The following is a 26,131-nucleotide window of genomic DNA, read 5'->3' as shown; positions in this document are numbered from 1 at the left end:
GCATAAATGTGAACCTGTAAAATACAAATGATCCAAACCACTGCAGTGCAGTTCCTTCAATACTGTATAAAATATTATGGACCGTAGTATCAAATGCTCCACTGAGGTCTAGCAGGACAAGCACTCCGTCAGAGGCCATAAACAGATCATTCCTAACCTTCTTAAATTCTAAAGTTCTTTTTCCACACTATTACAGTATTTCAAGCATTTTTTTTATTTTATTTTTTATTATTTTTCATTTAATGACACATCTGTGGGATTATTGCAAATATTTTTAGATAAATCTTTATTTGCAAAGAAATACAATGCTAGTTACGATTAAAGGACTACTTGGCTCACAGCTCAGACTTAGCCTGGTTAAAATGCTGAAAAGCCTGGGGTTCTCCCCATTTTCTTCATCAGTGACAAACAGTAAGATGTACTAGCTTTAAAGAGGGATTTCATACTTTCTGATCAAATTATTATTCCAGGCCAAATAAAGATCTTCTAAATGAGTGTGCCATTTACTGTCCAGGTTCCTTTCTGTTCTAGAGAAACCACAGTATCCAGGTTTGTACATGGTGAGGATGTTAAGGCTATTAACAAGACGATTTACCTCTGCGGGAGTAAAGTTTAGGTAGGTGATTTGCATTGTGTTGGCACTGAAGATGGTGGAGGAATCTTTCTTAAACTTAAAATGCTTTCAGAAAGACAGCTAATTTCCAGTGATGTGCAGCCCATTATTATAATATGAATGTCAGATTTGTCACCCATTGCTATTCCGCAGAAGGTGGAGGCCAACAAGATTTTTCCCCTCATCTTCAACTGTTTTCCTCCACTACTTTGCTATATTTGGATCCTACTGAGGTTGCACAGGTAGTCCAATTCCACCAGGATGGTAAATCAGCATTCACCATTGCCAGCAGGGTTTGCAGGGTCTCCTAGCACATTCTGGAGAAGATTCCAGGAGACAGGCAGTTAACTCTAGGAGAGCTGGGCAGGGCCTTAGGTCCTTAACCGATCAGCAGGATCAGTATCTGCTTCTACGTGCAAGGAGGAATGGAATGAACAATCCACCCCACCACCCTGGTCATTTTAAAAGTAGCTTCCAAGCCAACCACCCAAAACAAACACGTGTTGGCTCTCCTGTTTTAAACCCTTGCTTCTTAAATGTGGTTGTTTGAATCAGCAGCAACCTTCTTGGTTTACTTTTAAACTTTAGCATCTCTCTGTGGTAATCCTAATAACATTTTATTTAGGCATGCAGTTTATTTTTTTATTTTGTTTTAAATGTAGACCAAAAGCTCTGACCAGTAGACTAGTGTGCTAATGAAAGGGAGAATGTTTTTAAATAAAAATGCAAAGGGTGTTCAGCAAATGTCCATTTTTAAAAAAGTGTTTTATTCTTTCAGTTGTCTGCAAAAGTGCAAATGACTACCGCCTTCATTTTTGCTTTTGGAATGGTCCAAACACAGTGGGTCCCAAACTTGGCAACAAGTGCTAACAACAAGTCTGGATAAACACAGAATTGTGGAATGAAACTATATTTTAATACAATTACAACAGCAAAGCCTCTTAGTCACATTGTCATTCAACAAAAGTGAAAAGCCACCACTTTATTGACATCTTTGTTTTCACAGTATGGTCCTCATGTCCAGCAGTGCATCCTCCACAGCTTTTTTCAGCTCTTCTGAATTATTTTCTGTGTTTGTTTTGAAGGCTGACACCACAAAAGTCATGTCATCCTTCAGAAGAGTATAGCATATATCATACATTTTATGTTGATAAGGACAAGCACATGGAAGAGAACCAGATTTGGACGGCACCTTGTGAAGTAGAACAAAGTTTGACATAGTGGTTAATTATTGTGTTAAACCATATAGTTGTTTGATATGCACTTCTGTGAGAATGATTGAAACCTCATTAGCAACACAGCTAATACCATGTCATATAGCCTAAGGGTGTCCTTGATCTTAATAGATGTGTTGTGTTCATCATAACTATCAGTTGAGGCTGAAAACAAAAATAATATTTAAACAAAAGAATATAAATGAGTCCCTTCCTCATCAGTTTGGAAAGATACCAATTGGGGAAACATTAACCATTTTTTGCAGCAGACAGAAGTTTGATTATGTCTCTAGTATTATAATACTATTAAGACTTTGTCAGCTCAATTTCAGCTGTGCTCCTCACCTGACTTGTAGCAAGTCGATAGTCAAAAACTTTATCAAAGGAGGCGTCTGTGAAGATGTCTGGCATGGGAATATTTTTCTCAGTTGCTTGGTGCTGTAGACCCAGGAAGTGCCCAAAGACTATCTGTCCACTAATTTCCTATTACAAAGAAGACAACTCACAATGTTTGCACAGGACTAAACATGACCTGTAGAGTGCTTACACAGCATTTTTCAGACAGTCTCAGCACAACAGCAACAAAAAAGTGTGATTCTTTTATCCATGTTTGCATGGGTTTTTTTTGTACCCCATAGTTTTATATCCTATGGTCATCTTCTTAAGCCTAGATTATACTAACATGGACATGTAGAGCTAAGTAGTCATTCCTGATATACCTCTTTGAAGTCCATTGCCTAGGCCCATGTGCAGGTGGCACATTTCGATGAAAAGCTTCATTTTGAAGAAAAAGGTCATCTGGTCTCAGATTCAAGTAGATGCGAGCAGACTTACAGATACACAAGGGATAACGTAGGCTTTCTGTAATTATACAGTCTCCATTTATTTAGGTTACCCATCCTTTGTTTTTACCACGGCTGTATAGAGAAGACTTCAATCTAGTCATAATTCTAGATTGTTAGGTAAATACAATCTCTGATAAACTACAGAAAAACTAAGCCAAATCAAAGAAGCAGTGTGGGGATTTTTAAGGTGTTTTATTTTTTAAAATGACAGTTTTCTGCTCTTGGAGCATTCAGCGCTAAAGAGAAAGGCCATCAAATAATTTTAGAAGAGCAGTTGTTGCTGCCTATCAGTATGACAGTATGTCCTCTCTTCCCCCATCTTTGCTGTTCTTTCCTGCATTTATTACCTTGTTGGCATCAGTGTGGAGTAGAGTTCAGTACCTTTACAGGAGTCTTAAACTTTACACTTCTATTCATTGCCAATTGACCCTGTGCACGAGAAAATGCTAACTTCCTTGTTTGAGACCGGATGTGGGGTTGTACATTTCCAGTAGCTTTACTTTGCGGTCAATCGCTACTGCGAAGATATACTCCAAAATCATGTCCAAAACTCGAAAACGGAAAGATCGCGTTAAGTTACAAAGAGCAGAAGGTGGGAACACTCACCACTGTTATGTCATAAAAAATCTAAGGATCAATTTTGACGTTTAAAGAGTTTAGATCGATCAGTTGTTTACATCACTCAACATAAGCAGAACTGCATCACTGCATGCAGAAGACACATCGTCCACATTCAGAAGTATCTCTGTATAGTGACTGGTCTTATGATTTAAACAGGCAAATGTTCAGCATTCAAACTACAGGTGAAGAATAGTCAAACCAGATGTTTCCCCCATTATGTCGATATCAGCTAGTCAAATACACACCTACACAGCATGTTAACAAACCGTGAAAAAAGCCACACAAAAAATGAATGATTGCTGGTAAGGGTTTCTATACATTAGTATTTACGAAGAGTATGTTGTGACTTACCTTAAAAATTACAGTGGTCCCTCACTAATAACGCGGTTCACCTTTCACCTCGCTGTTTCGCAGATTTTTTAGTGTGAGTTTGCATGCTTATTTTTTTTTTTACATCACATTGTGTCCTGCGTCCTGATCGCTGCAGACGATCTCCTCCCTGACGTCTCTCCTGTACAGTACAGAATCGCTGCATCGATCGCTAGCAGTGTGACTCTGAAGTGGAGTGCTGTATGTCCATGATGTCCACGAAACGTTTTGCACCGTCAAAAAATAAAATTGGCTACTTGATTTCACCCATCGCTGGTTATTTTTAGAACATAACACCCGCGATAAATGAGGGACAGCTGAGAAATATAACATTTGAATCCATTTTCTCTTTTGCTCTGAGGCGCGGGAAAAAATATCGACAAGTCGATGAACATCATTTACAGATATATTGGGTAAATGCCCAAGATATCTATAGAAATGTAAATCGCCGCTTGATTCATTCATTTGCTTAACTTGTTTTGGACCGTAAACCAGGCACGAATAGGACACCGGAAACAAAGCTCCCCACAGGAGTTTCCGCACCGGAAGTAGCATATGCTAACGTGCACATAGTCAATTGATGTCATATTAATGTGAGTGTCACATGTCCCTATAATTTACATTTATAGCATATTTGAGGTTTTCCAGAAATATCAGACAGCCTTTTTTGTACCACGTCTGCAACAATCATCTGTTTCAGTGTCTGTCGCTTTAAATCAACCTGGCTGCTGCACTCAGTGTTGCCAACTCCTCAGTAAGGAAAATCGCTATTGGTTGTCCTAAAAGTCGCTAGAAGTCGCTAAATGACGTCATCACCTAATTTGCATAATTGGTCATGTTAATGTAAATGTAACCTACGCTGTTGGAAAGAGAAATAACATTGTGGAAGAGACATAAAGTGAGCAAAAAACGTCCTAAATACATTTAGAATTTATTTAGAACTACAAATTAAATTTCTTTTAGCAATTATTTTTTTTTAATGTCACAATTCCAACCCTGCTCCTTTAACCGGGCTTCGACTGGCAAAAGTGACACAAAATATGCACTCTGGTGGAGTTACTTTGTGTGTGTGCGTTTATAAGTAGTTTTAAACCTTGTGATCCACAAAACAGCATAACGGTAAAAGAAGAACTGCAGTCAGTGCGGGAGCAGCGGCTTCGCTCATGCACGGTTCATTTGCAGTTTGGACGCGTAGGTGTGAACATCTCCTGCAGCTGGGGGAGGACTATCCTCCGCCCGTGAGCGCTTGTTGAGAGTAAGAGCAACGCGCCCTTTCACGTCAAAAAGTCGTCATAAATAAGTCTCCAATAACACCAGAAAAAGTCGCCAGATTTGTCGCTAGTCGCTTTTTAGAAAAAGAGTCGCTAAGGGGGTCTGAAAACCCGCTAAATATAGCGACAAAGTCGCTAAGTTGGCAACACTGGCTGCACTGCCCCTTTCAGGAAAGGATCTGAGTGATGGGAACAGCCAATAGGAATAGCACAGCTCATTCTGTAGTCTACACAGCTGCTCATACAGACTAACAGTGTGACTTCCACCACTCTCAACAATGATGTTATTTTTAAATACAGCTGAAAGATATGTAAATACAGAGCTTGTTAGTGGTGTTGTGTTTACCCAGCCTGGATTTAGAGGTGCAAAGTTTGTAAGCTGATTTTTACTGTAGTGTGGTGCGTGTTAATGTTAACATTTTGTTGTCCCATTTAACAGGAACAGACTGCCACTAAACTGAAGCACTGAGCAGTTTTGTCATTAAAACTCACCATGCTAGTGTTCCAGTTGTGCACTTCTATAGCTTTCCTCAAAAGATCCACTTTCTCTGTGTTCTGTACAACAAGATTACAAGTTACAATTCATCACTTGTAACAAGGTAGTGTTTATGACAGAACTTTGTAATCTAAAGCATTATGTAGCAGCAACATGCAAATAAGTGAAACTGTCAGCTTACTTCAAATACTGAAGTGACACCAAAGAAAAGTAGGCAACAGAACAGAGTGTTCTGCAGGTAAAAAATCCCATTCATATTCTTCATGGGGATTGATTTGATTAGTCATAATGCAATCATCCACACCAGATGTATTGTGAACTCTGACATCATTTTCTGTGGCACTGAGTGTTATATTCAGTGTCAAAGAAAAATAACTCTACCCACAATCCTAGAGTGAAATACCTGCACACACACCCTCCCCAACCTCCCCATACCTTCTTGTTTGGGTTATTAAAAGCCATGACAAAGGCAACTGAGGCACTTGAAGTTGAGGGGATTTCACCTACACGTCCCTGCCTGAACAGTCGCATTGAGGCAGCTTCATAAGATGCACAGTGCTGCCGGTGCACCCTGCCAAGAGATTGGAGAAAAATATTTTAAACAACCTTTGTTCCAAAATGAAACCCCAATTCCAAAAATGTTGGGATACTGTGTAAAAACAAAATATAAGAGAAGTCAATGATGTGCAAGTCAAAGCTATGTTCTAGTCACACTAGAATATTTTTTATTCTTTATCTTTACAATGCATGGTTAATAAACAGACACGTTTAAAACTTCAACATTTTGTTGGTGCAGCCCAAACCTTCTCTAAATTGAGAATTGCAACCATCACCAGTCTCATACAAATGACTTCATTACAGCTTAACAGTTGTAATGAAAATCTTGTGTCAGGCCCTTCAGAAGGGTCAGCTGGCAACAATCTATATGCCTAAACTTTATAGCCTGCTTAGTAATTAGATTAACAAAGAAATACATGTGCTTTTGATAAGGATCAACATTTTATGTGAATGTTAAATAAGCTTTGCTCTCAATTAGGTCTATGCAGGAAAGAAAATTGTTAAATCTGTGACTACAGCATTTTGTGTTTTCAAAGAATGAAGTGTGAACCTAGGTTGTTACGGTTAATGAGTTTAGGATTGTCTGTTCCATCTTACCTTGGTAAAGAAAAGGTCAGCCTACAGAAACATCTCCATAAGGTTTAAATTACTCACCTGTAGTAGGCCAGCTGTATAGCCATCTGTATGAAAGCATCAGGGCTCATCTTGTTTGTTTTTAGAAAGTTTTTCCCATAGTGGTTGAATGAGAGAATACTGAAATCCAGGTCTTGGACGATTCTGTTGTAAAGAGGATAGGATAACAGATGTGTTTGTGTATTGCATGCTCCTGTTATAAGTATTGCTATTAAAATATGTATATATGCCTTGTTAAGTATGGAGAATGGAGGTAATGAACTATGGAGTTTTGCACTGCAATTTCTCTTTTCAAAATCAGGTCACTGGGAGAGGTGGCACCAATGAAGGGAGGCAGGACAACACACAATGTATAAAACAGTAACTAATGATCAAATGCAGACTGAAAAGTGTCTTCCTTACTCACGTCAGTGCATCATGGGAAGCCCCAGCAACCTACACCTATTTCAGTGTAACTAAAAGATTCAGGGTCACCTGATCTAGCCCTACCTGTATGCTTTATCAAACAGGAAAGTTGAGCTAAAAACTTCCCATAGCAACATACAATTTGCATTCTCATTGTAGCAAAGTACTATGGATGTGCAAAGGTCTGCAGGGGCTTACAACTAGCTGTGAAATGAATGGAAATTCTCTGTTCCCCAATAGTCCAGGATTACAGCACCTTCTTCCGATGTTTACTTTTGTTGCTTCTGCCCCAGACACATCTGGCCAATGAGCAGACTGAACATGACGCATTTTGCTGCGCTTGAAGTATACTTTGATTATTCTCTGTATGAAAACAACCCAAACCACAAGAGTTTACAAACTCATTTACTGATTTGAACTAAATGAACTATAGGTGTGAAAACACCCTTAGTCATGTTTATTTGGGTTTTTCCTCTGGGGATGGATTTTTGTTTTCAGTGGGGCTATGCAACTAAAACTTGAGCAGTAGCTTTTGTACTCACTTATCAATGCTTTGTTTGGCCTCCTCAATTGCTTTTTTGATGTCAGCTGTGATGTTGAAGTGTAGTTTCTGAGGTGTGGGCAAAGGCACTGTGGGAGACTCTATGATCTCTAGTTTCTTGCTGTTTCCAAAAAGGAGAAAAAAAAAATACAAATGACAAAAAGGGAATGCTACTGAGGGGCAGAAAAAAGCCAGCACAGGTAAAATAATCTCTTATGTCAATGGACATTTCTATCAAGAGACTTTTTGCAAGTGTGTTGAAAGCTTAAGGAAAAAAAAAAAGATATGAAGTCACAGATGGGCTTTTCACCCACAGGAAGCATTCGAGTGTGTTTTGGGTGGCAGTCAGAGGCACAGGCCCTGGCAGGCTCTTTAAGTTGGCTATTGGCACATTGAATGTCACCTCTCTGGTGGGAAAGCTGGAGTTAGTGCTGTCTCTAGATTGGGTAACTCCAGATTGAAACCACAGTAACTGAACTTTTACTTTCATAGCGCTTTGTTACCCTGAGCACTCAAAGCCTCAAGCATCTCCAAAGACACTTTTTTATAATGTCAAGAATGCCAGCATTGAAAGAGATCCCATCCCCAAGAACACTTTTTTTAAACCCTTTGTTAAACATTAAAGATAAAAACCTGAGTATTAATCCACATTAGTATAAATAGCTCTAACAGGTTACACCACCATTTTTAAAGTAACAGATCCCTAGGGCTTAATGTCTAGGCTACAAAACTAAACCCAGTCATAGTCCAAGAGCAGTGATCTAGAGGGGAGCTGCCAGAACAGGAGTGGGTGGTAGAAGAGCTTCCGGAAAGTGGCATTCAAAACTGGGCAAGCCTTCTTGGATTGAGGTTCTGGTTCCACAAATTGACAACGCCTAAGCTTTTTGTCTAAAATTTGTGCACACAATCAAATTCCAATAGTTGTACATGGAGTTACATATCTTCCCCAAGGATAATTTGACATGCAGACTGAAGTAGCTGGTGAATCCATCCTTTGGCATGGGTTTCATAGATGGTTGCTTCCCTGCACTTCTGGGCCAGAAAACAAGTCCTGACTGTTGTCTGTCCTTATGTGCCAAAAGACAGTTCAGAGTAGCCAGCATTGTCGAAGTTGTTGGGTGGGGTGCTAGAGAGTACACCACCAAGCAACTTTGTCCTATGGGGAGACTTCAATAATCATGTGGGCAATGACAGCAAGACCTGGAGGGGTGTGATTAGAGGAATGGCCTGCCTGATCTGAATCTGACCACACTCAGATTAAGATCAGTCTGTCCATAACATGTTCAAACATAAGGGTCTTCATGGGAAAATGTGGCACCAAGACATCGCAGGGTGATGAAAGGTGGCGGATTGGACAGATGCTGGCAGACGTGTAAAAATAACTCAATTGTTTGGTAGTGGCTATGGTGGAGCTTTCACAGATTCAGTAAAATTAGCAAGTGATGGAGGCCAGCAGGTGGATGGGGGAAAGGGGAGGCGGAGGTGGAGAGACCCAAGGCGGCCGCCGGTCCGACTGTCAGGTGAAATGAGCTTCAGGTAAGAAGTTATGACCTGCAGTCTATCTGGGTCAGATATAAACCAAGTTTAGGTGGAGTTTATTTTCGTTCTGCTATCTTTTTACAGTCAGTTACAATAACTGGTACTGTGTACTAGCTAGCATGACGGACTTTCTATACAGTTGGGTGGGTGCTATGATGTTACTGGTGAACTTTATTTTATTCATATGGTTAGTTAGTAGAGTTGCCTGCCGTCCAGTAAAAAATAGAATCCTCTGGTATTCAGAGTTAATATTACGCGTTTTGTATTGAGCTGAAAATAAACGCGATTTGTCCCGTACTTCAGCTACAATAAAAAAAATAAAAAAAAAAAAGGACAAAAAGATGGAGTTATTCTGCATCTTTACGCTGTCAGCTGCCTCTTCTTCTCACATGAAGATGAAACCAGGAGATGTCCTTACTGAATCATCAGAGCTGAACAGGTGATGGAGAAACAGGTTGACCTTTTAGGTGAGATGAATGGGTTGAAGGAAAGCTATGAACTGTTTCTGAGAGACAAATAACACCAGGATCCTTTTCTATGTAGCTGACAGCTGGTAACTGTACAGGGGCAGGTCTAGCAAAGTTTTGCCATGGGGCCAGGTAGAGCATTAACAGGGAAAGGGGGGCACAAAGAAATAGTTTTCTTTCTTATTCTCATTTAAAATTTCTAGCTTTTAACAAATAATTATCCAAATCTTACAACCAAAGTTTTCATCTGATGTCAAATTTATAGAAATCCATTATTGTACATAGTAAGTTTTTTTTCAGGGTCCCAACATAATTTCTTCAGAAGAAAGTACTGTACATGATGCCAGTATTTTCCCACATTTTCTAGATACTGTACTAGTACTTTGTGTAAAATGCCATCAAAAAGTCAGTTAAGTTTTATTCTTTCTCACCTGTCTTTCTGTCTCCTTTCACTTTTAAAAGGTTGCCATGTTAGAAAAAATATTTTGCCCTGCCATGCTGTTTATTGATGTGGTAAATAAATAGTTTATGAAAATATCACTAAATCTGTCATTTATTATTTTTAATATTCAGTAATGGTCATGTCTTACCTCTAGTCTTCTCTGTCTTAATTTCAGGTTTCCACCATATGTTGTAGATAGTTCAGGAAGTTAACTCAACCAAGCAGTCTTTGGGTTTCGGCTAAGTACTGTTTAGAATACCAGAATAGGGAGGATGGTGTAGGTTTAAGTTTATTAGATTGATACATATGTACCAACAAGACAGTGTACATCACTGTCACAACGACGTTTGTTTTCATTCAAAGGCTTTATGGTTTTTCCTATAATACCTGGTGGGCCGGTCTCTAGTCAAAATATCCGGGCTGATTTTTTGTCCCAGTCCAGCCCTGTCTGTGGCTGTATGGTCTGGACACTCGGGCTGAGCGGTCAACTAAGCATCACCTTGTGGTGAGTTGATGAGGTGGTGGGGAGGATGCTGAACAGGGTTGGCATGCCTAAATGTGTAAAGGTCCACTGGGATGATCTGGGAGAAGCCCCCCTGGTCCAGGAGATCTTTAATTCCTACCTCCAGTAGAACTCATCTCAATATCCTGTTCAGGAGTGAGCTGTTCATGGGACTTTTGCCGGCTCTGTAATGATGTGGATGTTGTACCACTACATTGTGGTGAAGTTAGCTGAGGGTAAAAGGGAAGCTGTTGATTTAGTTGGTCAAGCTATGTCCCCATGCTCACTTATGGTCAATGAATTGGCGGAAAGAATGAGTTTGCCTTTACAAGCAGTGGAAATGAGCTTTCACTGAAAGTTCTCTCCTTAGGCTGTTGCCTCCATGTCCAAGCCCCAAGCACAAGGATCAGTCTATCCTTGTGTCTTATAAATTTAATGGAAAAGAAATACACTTTTCTGTGTTAGGGGAAGAATAATGTATTTTTAGAAGTCAAGTAGACTTTTGTTAACAGACCAAACAACAAAACTAAACTATAGAACACTGCATTTTAAATGTATACTTACATGGATGCTGAAACATAATCAGTCAAGGCCATACCAATTGTACCATCTGTACAACTATGCGAGACATTGTTACCAAATGCCCCATCTTCTCCAATAATGAACTGAAACAAAGAAGGCAAAACAGCCATTAGCATTACGTTTCAAGCTGGATTAGTCTATATCTTTCAGTAATTAAGACATTGTGCTTCAGTTTTAGTTTTGCTCCGTAGATCTTTAGACTGTCTGCAAATTGTGACGCAAGAATATATTTTAATTCAATACATTATATAAGGCCAAATCATAGCAGTTGCCCCAAGTTGCTTTATATTTTAATGCAGGGGCGATTTTAGCCCATTTTTGGGGGTGCTTCAGCACCCCCAAAATGAATCAAAGCACCCCCAAAGATTTCTTACTTTTTTTGACAATATTTGCTGTTTGTGTGACACACTACTAAAAATATAAAAAGCATACAGTACTGTACTTGTTTGAGACGTAACATTTTAACAACAAAAGTATAGATAACCCCCCCTCCCAAAATGGTTTGTTCCAGCTCTCTCCTGCTCTGGCTCTAGCGCTCTTGCTGCCAGAGCGATGGTGGCTGAGACACAGCGGAGCGAGGTGTGAGTGCCTGGCTTAAAACAGGACATATTAGCTGCATTTAACCTTCAGTTACTCTTTATATAGTTAGGTAGGAGTCAGACCATGTTTCTTTTTAACTGAAAAACATTACACCCAGGTAACCTGCAGTGTTGAAAACGTGTTTTCCGACAATGTTTGCTACCCTACAATCCGTCCTGCTCTGTAGTAAATTCAGCGACATTTCACCGTCCTGTTCCTCCCATTGAAATGTATACAGCCTATTTAAAAATCTAAAACTTTAAATTTTCCGTAGCCTAAAGTTGTTACCACTGTCCTGTTTTAAATGGATACTAACTAGCTAACTGACTGAATGCCCATTAACCTTATAACTCTTGTTGTGTGTGTGTGTGTGTGTGTGTGTGTGTGTGCGCGCGTGTGTGCGTACAGAGAGACAGCTAGGTTCATAATGAATATGAGGAAGTTTTTTTTTTAAAAAAAGGAGCCACATTCAGGTAAAAGTGTAAAATCAAATGATCCGTCAATCAAGAATAATGTTGGATCAGTGTTTCAATATTTATATCTTTTATTAGATGTTCATATGGTTTGGTTATTTGCCTTTTGGTTGAAAGTACACTGAGAGAGGACTTTTTTTTATTAGTGATCTTAATAGTATTTTTTCATATTAATTTAATTTTCATCTAATTTAATACAATCTATTTGTGTATGATTGTCAGTCCAAAGAGGGAGAGAGGAAAGAGGGGAATGTGAGGAGAAAGGGCAAGGTCAGGAAGAACCAGGTAAGAAAACAGACAGGGAACAGTGACAGGCACAACAGAAACTCACACAATCTGGAAGTTGTGTCCTCCCTATATTAAAGCTGCTATACAGAATCTGCAAAACAAACTGGGTTGAAACATTTTGACCCTCTTTAACAACATTCCAACATAACATTCTAATTGATTGGGGATATTAAAATTAATGATATATTTTTATGTGGTTCAGCCACAAAGCCTCAGCCAGTAATAGGTAGGCCAGCTTTTGGACCGTCCAGTTGTCTGTATGACTGCCGCAGTACGTACATCACATTTGCACACTATCAGAAAGTGCCAAACAGCCCTGGTGGAGTGAGGAGCTGTAAAGAGAAGCAGAGTGCTCTGTTTATATTCTAAAAATGTTTTAAGCTTGTTTCAAAGATGCTATACAGCAGCTTTAAATGTTTTCCAAAAGCACACATACACTTCTCAGTGTTTCTCAAACTTTTTACAGTGTGTACCACCTGATAAAATGTCAAGCTCTCCTAAGTACCACTATGAAAGCATGAAACTCATAAATCTTACAACAGAAAATTAGTATTATTAAATTAGTAAAATTAGTATCTGCATACATTGTACACATTGTATACATTCTACCACAGGCAAAGTTGCCTCCATTTTTATAGTTTTTATTAATATTATGTAATAATTTATTTGTAACAATTTATTCTGTTTCGGGAGTGTTTTTTATGTATCTGTATCTTTAAATGCACCAAAGTGACAGTCAGAGAGAACTCGGGACAACATTTAAGGATGCAGGGACTGACATAGACAGGTTTATCTTGCCTGGCTGGGCAGCTCTCTGGGTGCTCAGCACCCCCAAAGCTCTGATTCTAGAATCGCCCCTGTTTTAATGTAAAGAACCTACAATAATACAGAGAAAAGACTAACAATCACATGTTCCAATTGGGTCATATTGTACTGTAAAGTCTTAGTAAGATGGAGTGTTTATTCAGGACCTTGTATGTTGTGAAAGTATTTTAAATTAGATTGTGGATTTAACAGGGAGCCAATGAAGAGAAGTCAGTATAGGAGAAATCTGCTCAAAGAAGAAGAACTAATAATTACAGTAGTTCCACCTAGAAGTAATAAATGCAGGAATTAGTTTTTCTGCATTACTATGAGACAGGATATTTCTCATTTTATGCTTATGCAAATGGAAGAAAATCAGTTCTACATATTCGTTTAACATGCACACCAAAGGACATATCCTGGTTTACAAGGTCTCCAAGATTCCTCACAGTATTACTGGAGTCAAGGTAAGAACTTTGAGTGTAATAGAGTTAAATACCATATTGCTAAGATTTTTTGGCACAGAGTACAATAACCTTGGTTTAATCTGGACCAGGAAGGAAATTAGAGGTCATCGAGGCCTTTAAGACATTCCTGCACTTTAATTGTTGTGTGTCATCTGTATAGTAGTGAAAATGTATGCTATGCCTTGTAATGAAACTACCCAAGAGAAGCCTGTAGAATGTAAACAGAACTGGTCCTAGCACAGAACCCTGTGGAACTCAGATCCCTCGGTCTTGCTGTCTCAGATCGACATAGTGGTCGGGAGATTCCGAGTCAACAGTATCCATGACACACAACGTAACGTTCAGGTCATGCGCAAAAACATCAGCTCTAAGAGCCGTGCTTTGTAGTGAATCAGAAGAGTCGAATCCCACTGAACGAGTACCAGCTCCTCACTTAATTTCCTTTCGCTGCTCAGCTCTCACACAGTGGCTCAGCTATGCTTCAATCACTCCATATTGTGGCCAATCACATGCGAGCATATAGGATAATATCATTATGTGAAAAACAGAGAGGATGAGAGACGCGACAGTCAAGTGGAGTGTGTGTCTGTCCTCTCAGTAAGTGAGTGAGACAGTAGACAGCGGTGAGGAGGGCTGTGAGAGTGCATCGCAAAAACACATAAATATGCCTGACACCCGTAAACGAAGCAGCATCTGGCTGTAGTTCAAAGACTTTTGTCTCGGCCTTGGTCTCGTCTCAACTTTGTCTTGGTCTCGATACCCTCCGGTCTTGGTGTTGTCTTGGTTTAGGCGGTCTTGACTACAAGTCTATTAGATACCTATTGCATGCTCTAGTCACTGTAATAATACATCATTGTCCACAGTACTGAATGCGGCACTTAGGACAATTACAACAACAAACCAACTAACCGTTCAACCTAGTTGCACCTAAAGTTTTAAAGTTAAAATTTATGATTTGTTAGAATATTCTTTGTACTCACTTCTGTGATTTTGTATCCAATTATATATGCATTTTTAAAATACTTTATAAGTGATGCTAGAATTTTTTTATTTTATTTATTTATTTATTTTATTTGTATTTATTTTATTTGTATTTTTTTTTTTTTTTTTTAATAAACACCTTAAAGAGCAAACCATTTTTATACAAATGAAGTTTGTCTACTATGATTCAAATCACCTGTACTGATTTATCAAACCAGCGGTTGGCACTGTTCCACTGGCTGCCTCCTCCATGCATCATCTGGAGGACATTACCTCTGGAGTACATGTCATCAGGCACTTGAGGCATGGCTTTATCCAGACATACTACACAGATGCTCCTCTGGATAGCTGACAGTGCTTCTTTGTTGGGCTTATCTGGACACAAATGCAACAAACAAAGCATACATGATAACCATTCATATTCAGTCTTTATTCAGACAAATACTTATGCCTACTTACACGTTTAGAAGTTAATACATAACTTGTATATTACCATTGATAATAATAATAATAATAATAAAAATAATAATTCATTGTTGACCAAATGTTGCAGTATATGATAGTCAATAGAAACTGAATTAGCCAGAGCTTTATTATGTTGTCCATATAGGGAAATGCCATTTTAATACAAGGGTCCTCTCAAATGCACTGTCATCTTGTCTCTGTCCCCCTGTCCCAGCACTTCTGATTTTCAGGGGATTCTTGGTGTCTGTCACCCAGATTATCACCTCCATTTCCCCTGTGATAATGCTAATTTTACTTTTATTCACTAGTATTTAATACCAAGACAATTGAGTGACCAAAAGAATTACAACCATATGGAATAAACTTTTGATCCCTTTTCCTCTAAAACAGTTGTTTTGATTACAAGGACCAGACCGCAAGGACCACTCGTAAAATAAAAGATTGAGTCAGTTGATTGTAAGGGGTCACTTATATGCCATTTGTTTGCATTAACCATCAGATCTTAAGCAGTCTGTGTGACAAGATAGTGTTACAATGCCAGTTTAATAAATGCATGCATCACTTTGGTTTTTTTTTTGCAGTGTGTGAAACTCTATTTGCTGGGGAGGATGAGGTTGATTTTCCTGCCTCTGTCCAATTTTCCCCACGTCTGCCAAATTACTTTTTAGTGTTCAAAGTAGGTTTAAAAACATCCCCTCTACTCTTTGCATTACACCTTGAAATCAATTGTAACAATACAAAAACAGTTGGTGGAATAAATGATCTCAAATGTCTAAGGAGGAAAGCATAAGAGTGGGAATACTGTGCATATGACTAACACAACATACTGTTTAGTAGTAGCACAGTCCCATTAACAGCTGCATTTTGGCCAATTTATATAAACATTCCTATGCTCCGTTAAGTCCAGTTCTGCTCTGTTTCAATAAATTCCTAGTATTATTACAGAACGGCAATGTGTGAGGTTTGGCTGTAAACACTCAGAAAAACAGGACAGAGTTTACTGAGCTCAGTTTAGTGTAATCCACTGGTGCCCATTATACCCTTATTATGAAAACATCACCCTTCGTCAAATTAATGAACACTTATAGTGGCAACTCTTATTCCACATGCTCTTTTCTACCTTATTTTTTAATGAAAAAAAATAAAATAAAGCTATGCTATGAGATGAACAGGGTTTTTCCAGAGATTCAATAAAGCAGTTTGGTTTTCACTGACTACTTAATATAACTTTCTTACATGGAGAAATTCCAATTTCACCTGGCCTCTTATGATCAAGTATTACGTCGTTTAGTTTTAACATCAGTTTAGCGCTTGCATTACAGTGTTTCCCAGTTAATCCCCCTTACATATACATTAGCTTCTTTACAACTGTACAAAAGCATAATTGTGCTCACTTTGGATCAATCTGTCATAGCATTTGCTCCAGGAGTCACGATTTAAGGAGGTGAGGATGCCAACAGGCTCTGTGCTGGTCTCCAGCGAAGAGCTGCATATTCTCTCCAGCTGAACACAAAGCTGGTGCACAGTCAAAGGAGTCCCATCACTATTGTAGACGTCCACCATAAAGAACTGAAGCAAGGACACACACAAAAGCAAGGCTCCTTATTGGAAGGGAGTGTATGAGAGAGTGAACTTGCCCACCATAAGAGGATAAACTGGTTGTAAAACATTCCTTCAGAAATTTGGATGTGCATCATCTGACATAGATCCATTTAGCACAGAGTTTAATTTTTATTTACGCTTATTACCAGTGTGAGCAAAGAAACCTTTTGCCATGATCACCATCCCATGCAGTCTGGGGCTTTTGCTTTGCAGCATTTTGATCTGCAGCATCAGTGCCAGAGATGCCAGCAGGATCAAACTGATCCTCAAGGCTGGAAGCATCATTGGTCAGAAATGAGGTACAGACAAACTGCTCTACATCATGGACATTACTCCCACTCAAGTCCACACTTCTGAGGCAGCAGAGCTCCTTCACCCTCTGATGGATTCAGCCTCGCTGCCATAAAGGATTCTTCAGGAATTTTTTCCTATCGATTTCTGTAAAGCTGTATAATAACGCCTCATTCTGTGACAGGTGAACACACATGTCAGGCATAAGATCCCAAACACTTTGTTTATACCTGCATGCAGCTGTTTTTCTTAGATTTATAGTGTACATATATTTATTAAAGCAATTTGAACTTCTCATCTACATGATGTCAGTCTAATGTTTTTGTTTTTAACCCAACTTTATTTGTAATTTTGTGCTTTATTACTGTTGTAAATACAAAAAAAAAAAAATTCTCCACTTGTTCATAGTATAATGCTCTTACCAGGAGCCTGTGGCAGTTTTTGTGCGAATGTGAACACTGGTGCACACTGTGGATTGATGTTCCTACCGCACACCCAGAATTGACTCCCCCCATAAAATGATTTATAATATAAATGAATTGGCAGAGTTCCTGAAAATCCTTGTCTCTAGTGCCTGTGATATACATATTACCGTTTATGTTGAGGGCTGAATCTCAACAATATTGGAGAAGTATGATTTGTGGATTGTGGAAGATGCAGTTGCAGTTAGCACAGTGAAAACTGTGCATTCTACACCTTTTAAACTGCTTGATAATTTGATCTTCAACTTCACTTTTTCTACTAAGATGCATTATAACACCATTCTTTGTAAACTGATGAATACAGTCCCAGAATGTCAGACAAGTGTGTGATGATGTGCTCCTCACCTGACTGTTATATGCCAATGTAATGTATCTGGAAGGGTAAGAAGTCTTGCCATGGAACACAACAGAGTCCGTCTCCAGGCCCGGAATACGGCATGATGATAGCAATTGGGAATACTGGTTCATACACAGGGGTTTTCTTCCCAGGTAATCAACTGGTACTGTCTCACTGTTAAACATGATACCTGTGTCAACAATTTCTTACTGTTCATGTCTGAAGCTATGGCACTTTGATTAAAGTTAAACCTCAGCCACATAAGAAACAAGGACTTATTTTTATGTGTGGGAATAATACTAAACAGTGAAAATCAGTATCAGCCTTATAAGGGAAATGCCAACAATTTTATACTGCAATGACCTGAAACTTCCAGGGTATGATCACATGATGTGTTTATGGTATACCTGGAACTCACAATTACCCATTTCCCTCCCGACAGACTTAGATATATATCCACAACCCTCAAAGCCATTTCAAATAACAAGTGCAAGTACAAGTACATTAGCATGGTGTATGTGTTTTGTTTTGTTTGCAAGTTTGCTTTCCACAGCTTTTGATATTTCACACCAACTTTGAGAAAACAAATTAAAATGTGATCAGGAATTAATAGCAAGGTAGCTAAGCTAAGAAAAAAAGAAGAAGTTTTGACCATGTAATGTGCATTTCCCCACACAAGGAAAACAATGGACATTTCAAATGTTATCAGTCCTGGTTGGAGGTTGGAAACCCAAATGACTATACTGTAGTGATACAGTAAACCCAGATCCCGTTAGCACCATTCTCTTGACAGGAGGTAATCACAGAATATAGAATTTTAAATAATAACTCTCTATACCTGCCACTTTGTAAGCTTTTACATTTTTTTTTTACTTGAGCTGATAATACTCACTTGTCAATCATAGTCTTGAAGTCCAAAATAGCTCTTATCACTTTGGCAGCACACCTAGGCAGAGAACATGATTATTTAGTTAAACATTTGCATGGCATTGACATAATACAACGTCCATAATATAGCAATCAGAAACAGCCAAGATTCAGACCTTCAGAATCTATTGTCCCCCCCCCCCCCCCCTTCACAATGCAGTATACAGTTATATAGTTCACCTTATTTGTCCCTGCTTATCCCTGAAGTCCATTCGGGGACAGGAAGCACTGATATTTGAATAAGCCACCACAGGCAGACGGTTGTCAAGATAGTCAGTCTGCACCATATAGTCTGTTAACTAAGCACAGATAAGTGCAAGAATGTATTACAGTCCATCCAGAAAATTCAGGATTGTGTTTGTGCAACAATAAGTTAAATGTAGTTGATAACATCTGCACTTTTATTGAGAACTTGGTAGTACTCAACTAGTGTATCTGTTGATCTATTTATGCTGCAATTTATGAAGATCTATATCACTGACATCAAGTCATAATTTAAAAAAAAAAAAAAAGGTTCTATAGTGAGTATTGTGAATTTTGAGCATACAACTTGAGGTACTTAAATGTAGGACCCAAAGTGCAGACAGTCAGAGACAAAGTGTGAACTTAAATACAGCTTTAATGTCAGTGTGCCCCAGGGCAGCTGTGGCTGTCACCAGTGTGTGAATGGGTGGATGACTGAATGTGTAAAGCGCTTTGAGGTCCTTAGGGACTAGTAAAGCGCTATACAAATACAGGCCATTTACCATTTAATTGACCCTGTGCACGAGAAAATGCTAACTTCCTGGTTTGAGACCGGATGTGGGGTTGTACATTTCCGGTAGCTTTACTTTGCGGTCAATCGCTACTGCGAAGATATACTCCAAAATTGATGTCCAAAACTCGAAAACGGAACGATTGCGTTAAGTTACAAAGAGGAGAAGGTGGGAACACTCACCACTGTTGTGTCATAAAAATCTAATGATCAATTTTGACGTTTAAAGAGTTTAGATCGATCAGTTGTTTACATCACTAAACACAAGCAGAACTGCATCACTGCAGCAGAAGACACATCGTCCACATTCAGAAGCACATCTCTGTATAGTGACTGGTCTTATGATTTAAACAGGCAAATGTTCAGCATTCAAACTACAGGTGAACAATAGTCAAACCAGATGTTTTCCCCGTTATGTCGATATCAGCTAGTCAAGTACACACCTACACAGCATGTTAACAAACCGTGAAAAAAAGCCACACAAAAAATTAATGATTGCTGGTAACGGTTTCTATACATTAGTATTTACGAAGAGTATGTTGTGACTTACCTTCAAAATTACAGCGGTCCCTCGCTATAACGCGGTTCACCTTTCACCTCGCTGTTTCGCAGATTTTTTAGTGCAAGTTTGCATGCTTTTTTACGTCCTGCGTCCTGATCGCTGCAGACGATCTCCTCCGTCTCTCCTGTACAGTACAGAATCGCTGCATCTATCGCTAGCAGTGTGACTCTGAAGTGCAGTGCTGTATGTCCACGATGTACACGAAACGTTTTGCACCGTCAAAAAATAAAATTGGCTACTTGATTTCACCTATCACTGGTTATTTTTAGAACATAACACCCGCGATAAACGAGGGACAGCTGAGAAATATAACATTTGAATCCATTTTCTCTTTTCCCCTGAGGCGTGGGGGAAAAATATCGACAAGTCGATGAACATCATTTACAGATATATTGGGTAAATGCCCGAGACATCTATAGAAATGTAAATCGCCGCTTTATTTATTTATTCGCTTAACTTGTTTTGGACCGTAAACAGGGCGCGAATAGGACACCGGAAACAAAGCTCCCCACAGGAGTTTCCGCACCGGAAGTAGCATATGCTAACGTGCACATAGTCAATGCTGAACTCCAAAAAGTAACAAAACTGAGACGCCAAGGTAAACCTAAGCAGAGAGAGAACACACCTAGATAAGGATAGATCACGACACAGACACAGAAACACAGGGCTTAAATACACAGAGGGAGCAATCAGGGAATGAATAACAGGAGGGAAACACAGCTGGGGCAAATCAGGCCTAACGAAACAGGGGAAGCAAAACCAGATACATTAACATAAGACATGGACCTTCAAAATAAAACAGGAAACAGACTGAACTTATAGACACAGACTCACAAGTAGGCACTGTAACAGAGATGTGGGAACAGGGCAGACACAGACACTGACTGGACACAGAATAGAGGGAGCATGGAAACCCACACCTGAGAACTACATAATCAAACATCAAGAAGAACTGGGGAAAAATTAGAAATGCAAAACCTAAACCTTCACAAAAACAAACTAAGATAAGAACACCAATAAAAAGGTACAAAACTGAAACCACTGGGTCAACGACCCAGGTACCCTAACAGTCACAGTGGTCCACTGTGTAACAAATGGGACAGAATTTAAAGGCATATAAATGTAAATAACTTTAGTGCGTTTAATTTCAAAAAGGTGGGGGGGAAAAAATGTTTGCTGGGAATTCAGTGGAACACAGTCTTTCTGAAGGCCAGGGATAAAGCCATCCAGAGTGAGTATCTAATTAGACACCATTTTTTCTTTAGCTTTTAGGCTTGGGCCTAAGAAATAGAATTTAGAAATAGAAAAGCTTTTTTATTTGTGCTATCTGGCTTCATGGATCAATATAGCTGGGCACCATCTGCATAGCAATAAAAATATGTTGCGTTTTCCAATATTACCAAATTGAAACATCTATAACATTAAGTATTAGTTTCACTACAAAGCCCTGTAGAACTTCTAAGTATGTGAGTGCAAGGAGGACTCCTAATTTATGAACAAATTTGAATTTATCATATAAATACATTTAAATCAGTGCATTACATTTCTTTTAATACCAATGAAGGCTTCTGCTCTCTCTAGTAAAATGCTATGGTCAGCGTTCTTTAATGTTGCACTCAGGTCTAGTAAGACAAACACAAAGACGAGTTCATTGTGAGAACCAATGAAAACATAGTTTATCACTCCTCTGCAATCTTGATAAGAACTGAGAATTATTAAATGAAAAAGGTTAGGAATTTGTGTACATTTAGCTAAGATAGGACCAGGTAAGGGCTTTTTCAGTAAGAGTTTAATTTTACCAGCTTGAAAGCTTGTTAACAATGATCAAATTTAAAAAAAAAACAAAAAAAAAAACAAGTCAAGTTTTGAAGATTTGGATAAATTAATTAAGTCACTACTTAAAGCTAAAGGAATACGAGGCTCAGAGCTCCCTGTGAGCTTTCATAACAATCGCACCTATAAGCTCCCCTTCAGTGCTGCTGTTAGGCTTACCCAGTTGTCAGTATTGAGAGCCTTCTTTTCTAGGCCTTTCTGCAGTTTTTCTCCAACGCCTCCTGGTTTCAGGAATTCTTGAACCAGCTGTTTTGTTCTCTTCAGCTCATCCACCTCCACAAAGGGCTCCAGGAGTATGAGGTAGCGCTCACAGGTATGCTGAAGTGTGGGCACTGGCTGAGTTGGCAGGGCTTGTTGGTAGGTCAGGCATCTGCCATTAACCCAAGTCCTTGATACAGGCTTCATCAAATGGCAGGAACTGACTAAGGCACAGGGTTTCACCATGCCCATCTTTACCTGATAATTACAAGAACTACTGAGGTGAAGAACAATATGAGTAATAAGAGAACAGTCTGGCTGGTCAACAGCCAGTGAAACAATATATGGATTGAAATAAAACTAAGACTTAAAAAAAAAAAAAAAAAAAAAAAAAAAGGACAGTAAAAGCATTATGCTAGCATTAACTGAGAGTGCTGAGAAAGAAAGAAAAACTTTATGTCAGGGTCCTGGGTCTGAGCGACCCAGGATCCCTGAGCAGTTATGGACTAACATAATATATATTTTGTATTGCTGTCCCTCGTTCTCCCTGCTTGTATGTGTGTGTATGTGTTTCTGCGGGCGCCTTCAGGCCTGGTGGGTGTGACCCTGCTGGCGGACTGGCCACACCCGAAGCCACACACCTGCTGTTGATCAGGCCTCGTCGGGGGAGCTACTTAAGAGAGTCTTGGAGCTCCCACTGATGTGGGATCATTTCGTGAGACTTCCTGTCAGTTCGCCAGCTGGTCTGTTTGTGTGAGCCTACCTGTGTAGTTGAGGGTACTAACGGCTGCCTCTGTTTTCCCCAGGAGGATTGCTGGAACTAGAGGGCAGCAGACACAGAGTGCACTGGCACGAGGGAGTGGACACACGAGCACAAACACTGGGAGAAGACACGGAGTGGAAGTCGGGAGCATGCGGGGATGTATTATTGTGTGTACAGTTTTCACTGTAAATAAACGCACTGCTTGTACATAGAGCACCGCGCCTGGGTCCTCCTTCCCCACACCCCCCATGGTTTTCCAGCCAAACCGTGCTGATACAATATTCATATCCAATGGGGAAAAGAGACAAGACTTTAAAGATTAGTCATTAATTTGAAGAAGAAATGATGAGTATAAATGTGTGCGAATGTTGGATACAAAGCACTTTGGTGTATATTTAAATTTAGGAAGAAAAAAAAAGCACTGTTGAAATGGGTGATGTTGTATAAAGCACTTTGAGTGCTGAAGTAGAACAGAAAAGTGCTATATAAGAATCAGTCCATTTACCATTTATAGCGATAAGGTTCTGGGTTTAAATCCAACATCTAGCTAGGGGCTTTCTGTGTGGAGTTAGCATGTTCTCCTCATGTCTGCATGGGATTTCTTTGGGTACTGTGGCTTCCTCCCACATCCCAAAGACATGCAGTTGGTAAGGTTAGGTTAACTGGAGATTCTAAATTGGTCATAGGTTGGAATGGCTGTCAGTTTGTGACAGACTGGTGGCCTGTACCCATTTATTACTTATGCAGAAAAGTACAGCTGGGATTGTCTCCAGCTTTTGCATACTTCAAATGAGCACTTTTATTATGATTTTAAATCTAATTATTCATCTGTAACCTGAGAGAGACAAAACACATGTGACAAAGTGAAAATGATTCTGGTACAAATCAGACAGTTTACTGATGGACCTCTGATATTAGTCACCCATATAGTAACAGACTCAAGAGTGGATCTGCCCTTTTTATTTAATAATAATAAAAACTCTTTGCTAAGGTTTATGACCATTCGTTATGTTTGTTGATCTAATATCAGCCTTTGCTGATTGATGATGGCTTCCTCACAGCCAACGTTTCACATTTAACTAACCTTTCATTTTGGGTATTTCAGTATATTTTTGGAAGATGAGACATTTTAAATAAGGAATACAGATCCAGATGTGATGAGCTGGGAAATGATCGAGCCAAATTGGATCAGGGACTGAACCGATCTGGCTTTATGATCTAAAATGCGATCAGTTATGGATCCGTTCTGCCGTCCAAGTGTAACATCCAAAAAGTTAGATTATTACCAAGTATAGTAAATGAAAGGATATTTCTTACCACAGTTCTGGGGCAGAATCTCAGTATCATATTTCCACAGAATGACGCTGGATTCACCAGCGTAAATTAAGACGATGAGGTGTTCGCAAACGAAGAACTTTGCTCCCAACACTCACGAATGCTTTACCTAAATAAACAGGACAAATACGGAGTGTGACAGGTTCTCTGGATTTAATTTTTTTTTTTATGCAAGTTTGTATGGCAATGTTACTGAGATACATAAACCAATGCTATATTCAGATTTAGCATGCCCCATCTGGTAGTAGACAAGCTTCAAAATTCTTCAATTCTTGAAGAGACTGTTCCCTTACTTGCGTGCATCTGAGAATCTATCAGTTTGTTACCGACATGGGTGGGGATGATGTCATATTGTACTGCCCCGTGGGTGAAACAGCAGAAGAACAGGTACAGACACAGCCAAAATTATATTAATATATATATATATTTTTTAAACTTACTTTAAGACGCCTTGCAGTACAAGCCAAGGGAGAAGAGCAGGGACTTAAATAGTCAGAGTTAAACAGATCCTAGAACTAATGGCTCTTCTTAGCGATGTTCCACCAATAGGAATTTTCCACTTGTGGGGTTTACACCAATAGCAAACTTCCACGAGCTGGTTAAGTTAACTCAGTAAGGTAACCCACATGAAATGGATGGTTTTAGCAGCATCTGGCCTATCTAAGAGGGGCGTTTCATGGATCATGTGACTTTTATTCCACACTAAATGATCCCTATGAATGACACCTATTCTCGTCACAGACATTATGACATGATGATAAAATTGTATAGGATCTATAAAGAACATAAAAAAGATAACTGGAAAATGCAACACTGTTGCCAAAAGGGCACAGTCAATAATGCAGAAAATCATTAATCTGGTTATTTAGCGCAAATAGCATTAAAATCAACATTTTCATTTAAGTTAATGATTTTATCTCTCAGTGTGTTCTCGGTGTTGCTGTTTATTTAAATTGGATCCATTTGCAGTGGATTAAAACTTACTCCCCTACAGCCTAATAAAGGAGACATGGAAATCACTTTGGTTGTCAACAGATCAAAGTGAATCAATAATTTTATTCTTTAAAAAGGAATTCTTGGTGTGTGTTCTGTGATGGTATGCCTTGCTTATATAAACTGTAATCCCCAGCAGAGAATCTCTAATATGTTTGAAACATTACCAATGCTGATCAGGGAAACGACCAGTTCAGATGCTACTAAAAATCTTCAGATCCTTCTAGTCTCCCTGCAGAGGTCTGAGAGATTTTCCTGAAATGGTGATGCTGTTTTCTGGAGAATTGATTGGTCAGTATGCAGATTTCTTTCTGCTGATTAATCTACAGGCTAGGTTCCACTGACAATTAGTTTTCCAGAAAATAGTGTTGCCATTCCTAGAAAATCTCTCAGAGCAGGTTAGGTTCGTAGAATAATTTACCATGGGGATTTATGCTGATTTACCCAAGCTGCAACTTTTACTGAAGCCTTCTTTCCCTGCATGTTCCACATATAAAAACAACTATAAAAGATTATTAGAAGCAAATGGATTATTCAGGGTTAACAATGACTCGACTCTTTTGTACTGTTAAAGAGGAAGGGATGAGGGAGCGGGTCACTTGAGGCAGGCCCTGCAGGCAGGTAAATATAGACACAGCTCATCTGATGTTTATTGAAGATCTAAAAGATAAGCTTTTGAGGGAAAGAAAAAACACTTTGCAGAACTGTAAGGCCAAAATCCCTGAACAGGGTTACTTCTGTCATGTGAGATGCACTTGTGTCTTTATTGTCACGCATCCTGCCCAGACAAGTCTTATGCCAATTGAAAGTGATGGTAAGACTAGAAACAGTAAAACTAGTATTGCCATCAGACTTTTTCATGTTTTAGCACCAAAGTTATAATAATTGTGGAACTCAAA

The 26,131-nt window shown here is 39.1% G+C and overlaps 1 protein-coding gene across 3 annotated transcripts; it reads right to left on the bottom strand.

The window, feature by feature from the left end:
• Positions 1-1,245: 1,245 nt before the first annotated feature.
• On the bottom strand, positions 1,246-24,861 carry LOC146513831 (carnitine O-acetyltransferase-like). 3 transcript variants are annotated; one of them, XM_085167612.1, is made up of 15 exons: positions 24,680-24,861; positions 24,222-24,348; positions 22,103-22,399; positions 18,975-19,093; positions 18,760-18,813; positions 17,876-18,041; positions 16,550-16,724; positions 14,887-15,065; positions 11,081-11,181; positions 7,568-7,687; positions 6,642-6,764; positions 5,865-6,000; positions 5,426-5,488; positions 2,173-2,310; positions 1,246-1,805 (listed from the first exon to the last, which is right to left on the bottom strand). In XM_085167612.1, the coding sequence occupies exons 2-15, from the start codon at positions 24,249-24,251 to the stop codon at positions 1,614-1,616; spliced, it is 1,893 nt and encodes a 630-aa protein (XP_085023738.1). In that variant the 5' UTR covers positions 24,252-24,348; positions 24,680-24,861; the 3' UTR covers positions 1,246-1,613. The 3 variants fall into 3 exon arrangements, with proteins under 3 accessions (XP_085023738.1, XP_085023739.1, XP_085023740.1); XM_085167613.1 differs by lacking the exon at positions 24,680-24,861 and adding an exon at positions 24,533-24,610; XM_085167614.1 differs by lacking the exons at positions 24,222-24,348; positions 24,680-24,861 and adding an exon at positions 20,657-20,714 and having other exon boundaries at positions 18,975-19,086; positions 22,103-22,217.
• Between the last annotated feature and the right edge of the window lie 1,270 nt (positions 24,862-26,131).

The sequence above is a fragment of the Neolamprologus multifasciatus genome, chromosome 7 (genome assembly GCF_963576455.1).
Source record: "Neolamprologus multifasciatus chromosome 7, fNeoMul1.2, whole genome shotgun sequence".
NCBI lineage: Eukaryota > Metazoa > Chordata > Actinopteri > Cichliformes > Cichlidae > Neolamprologus > Neolamprologus multifasciatus.
The sequence above is the reverse complement of the archived record's forward strand: the minus strand, read 5'-3'. Positions and strand labels throughout refer to the sequence as shown.

What these genes read in the sequence shown, in the direction of transcription:
- LOC146513831 (XM_085167612.1), bottom strand. Translation starts at nt 24,251, where the DNA reads ATGATACTGAGATTCTGCCCCAGAACTGTG. An exon ending in GCCAAACAAAGCATTGATAA is followed by an intron (nt 6,765 to 7,567) that starts GTGAGTACAAAA and finishes TCTTTACAACAG; the next exon opens with AATCGTCCAAGACCTGGATT. An exon ending in ATCGACTTGCTACAAGTCAG is followed by an intron (nt 1,806 to 2,172) that starts GTGAGGAGCACA and finishes CTACTTCACAAG; the next exon opens with GTGCCGTCCAAATCTGGTTC.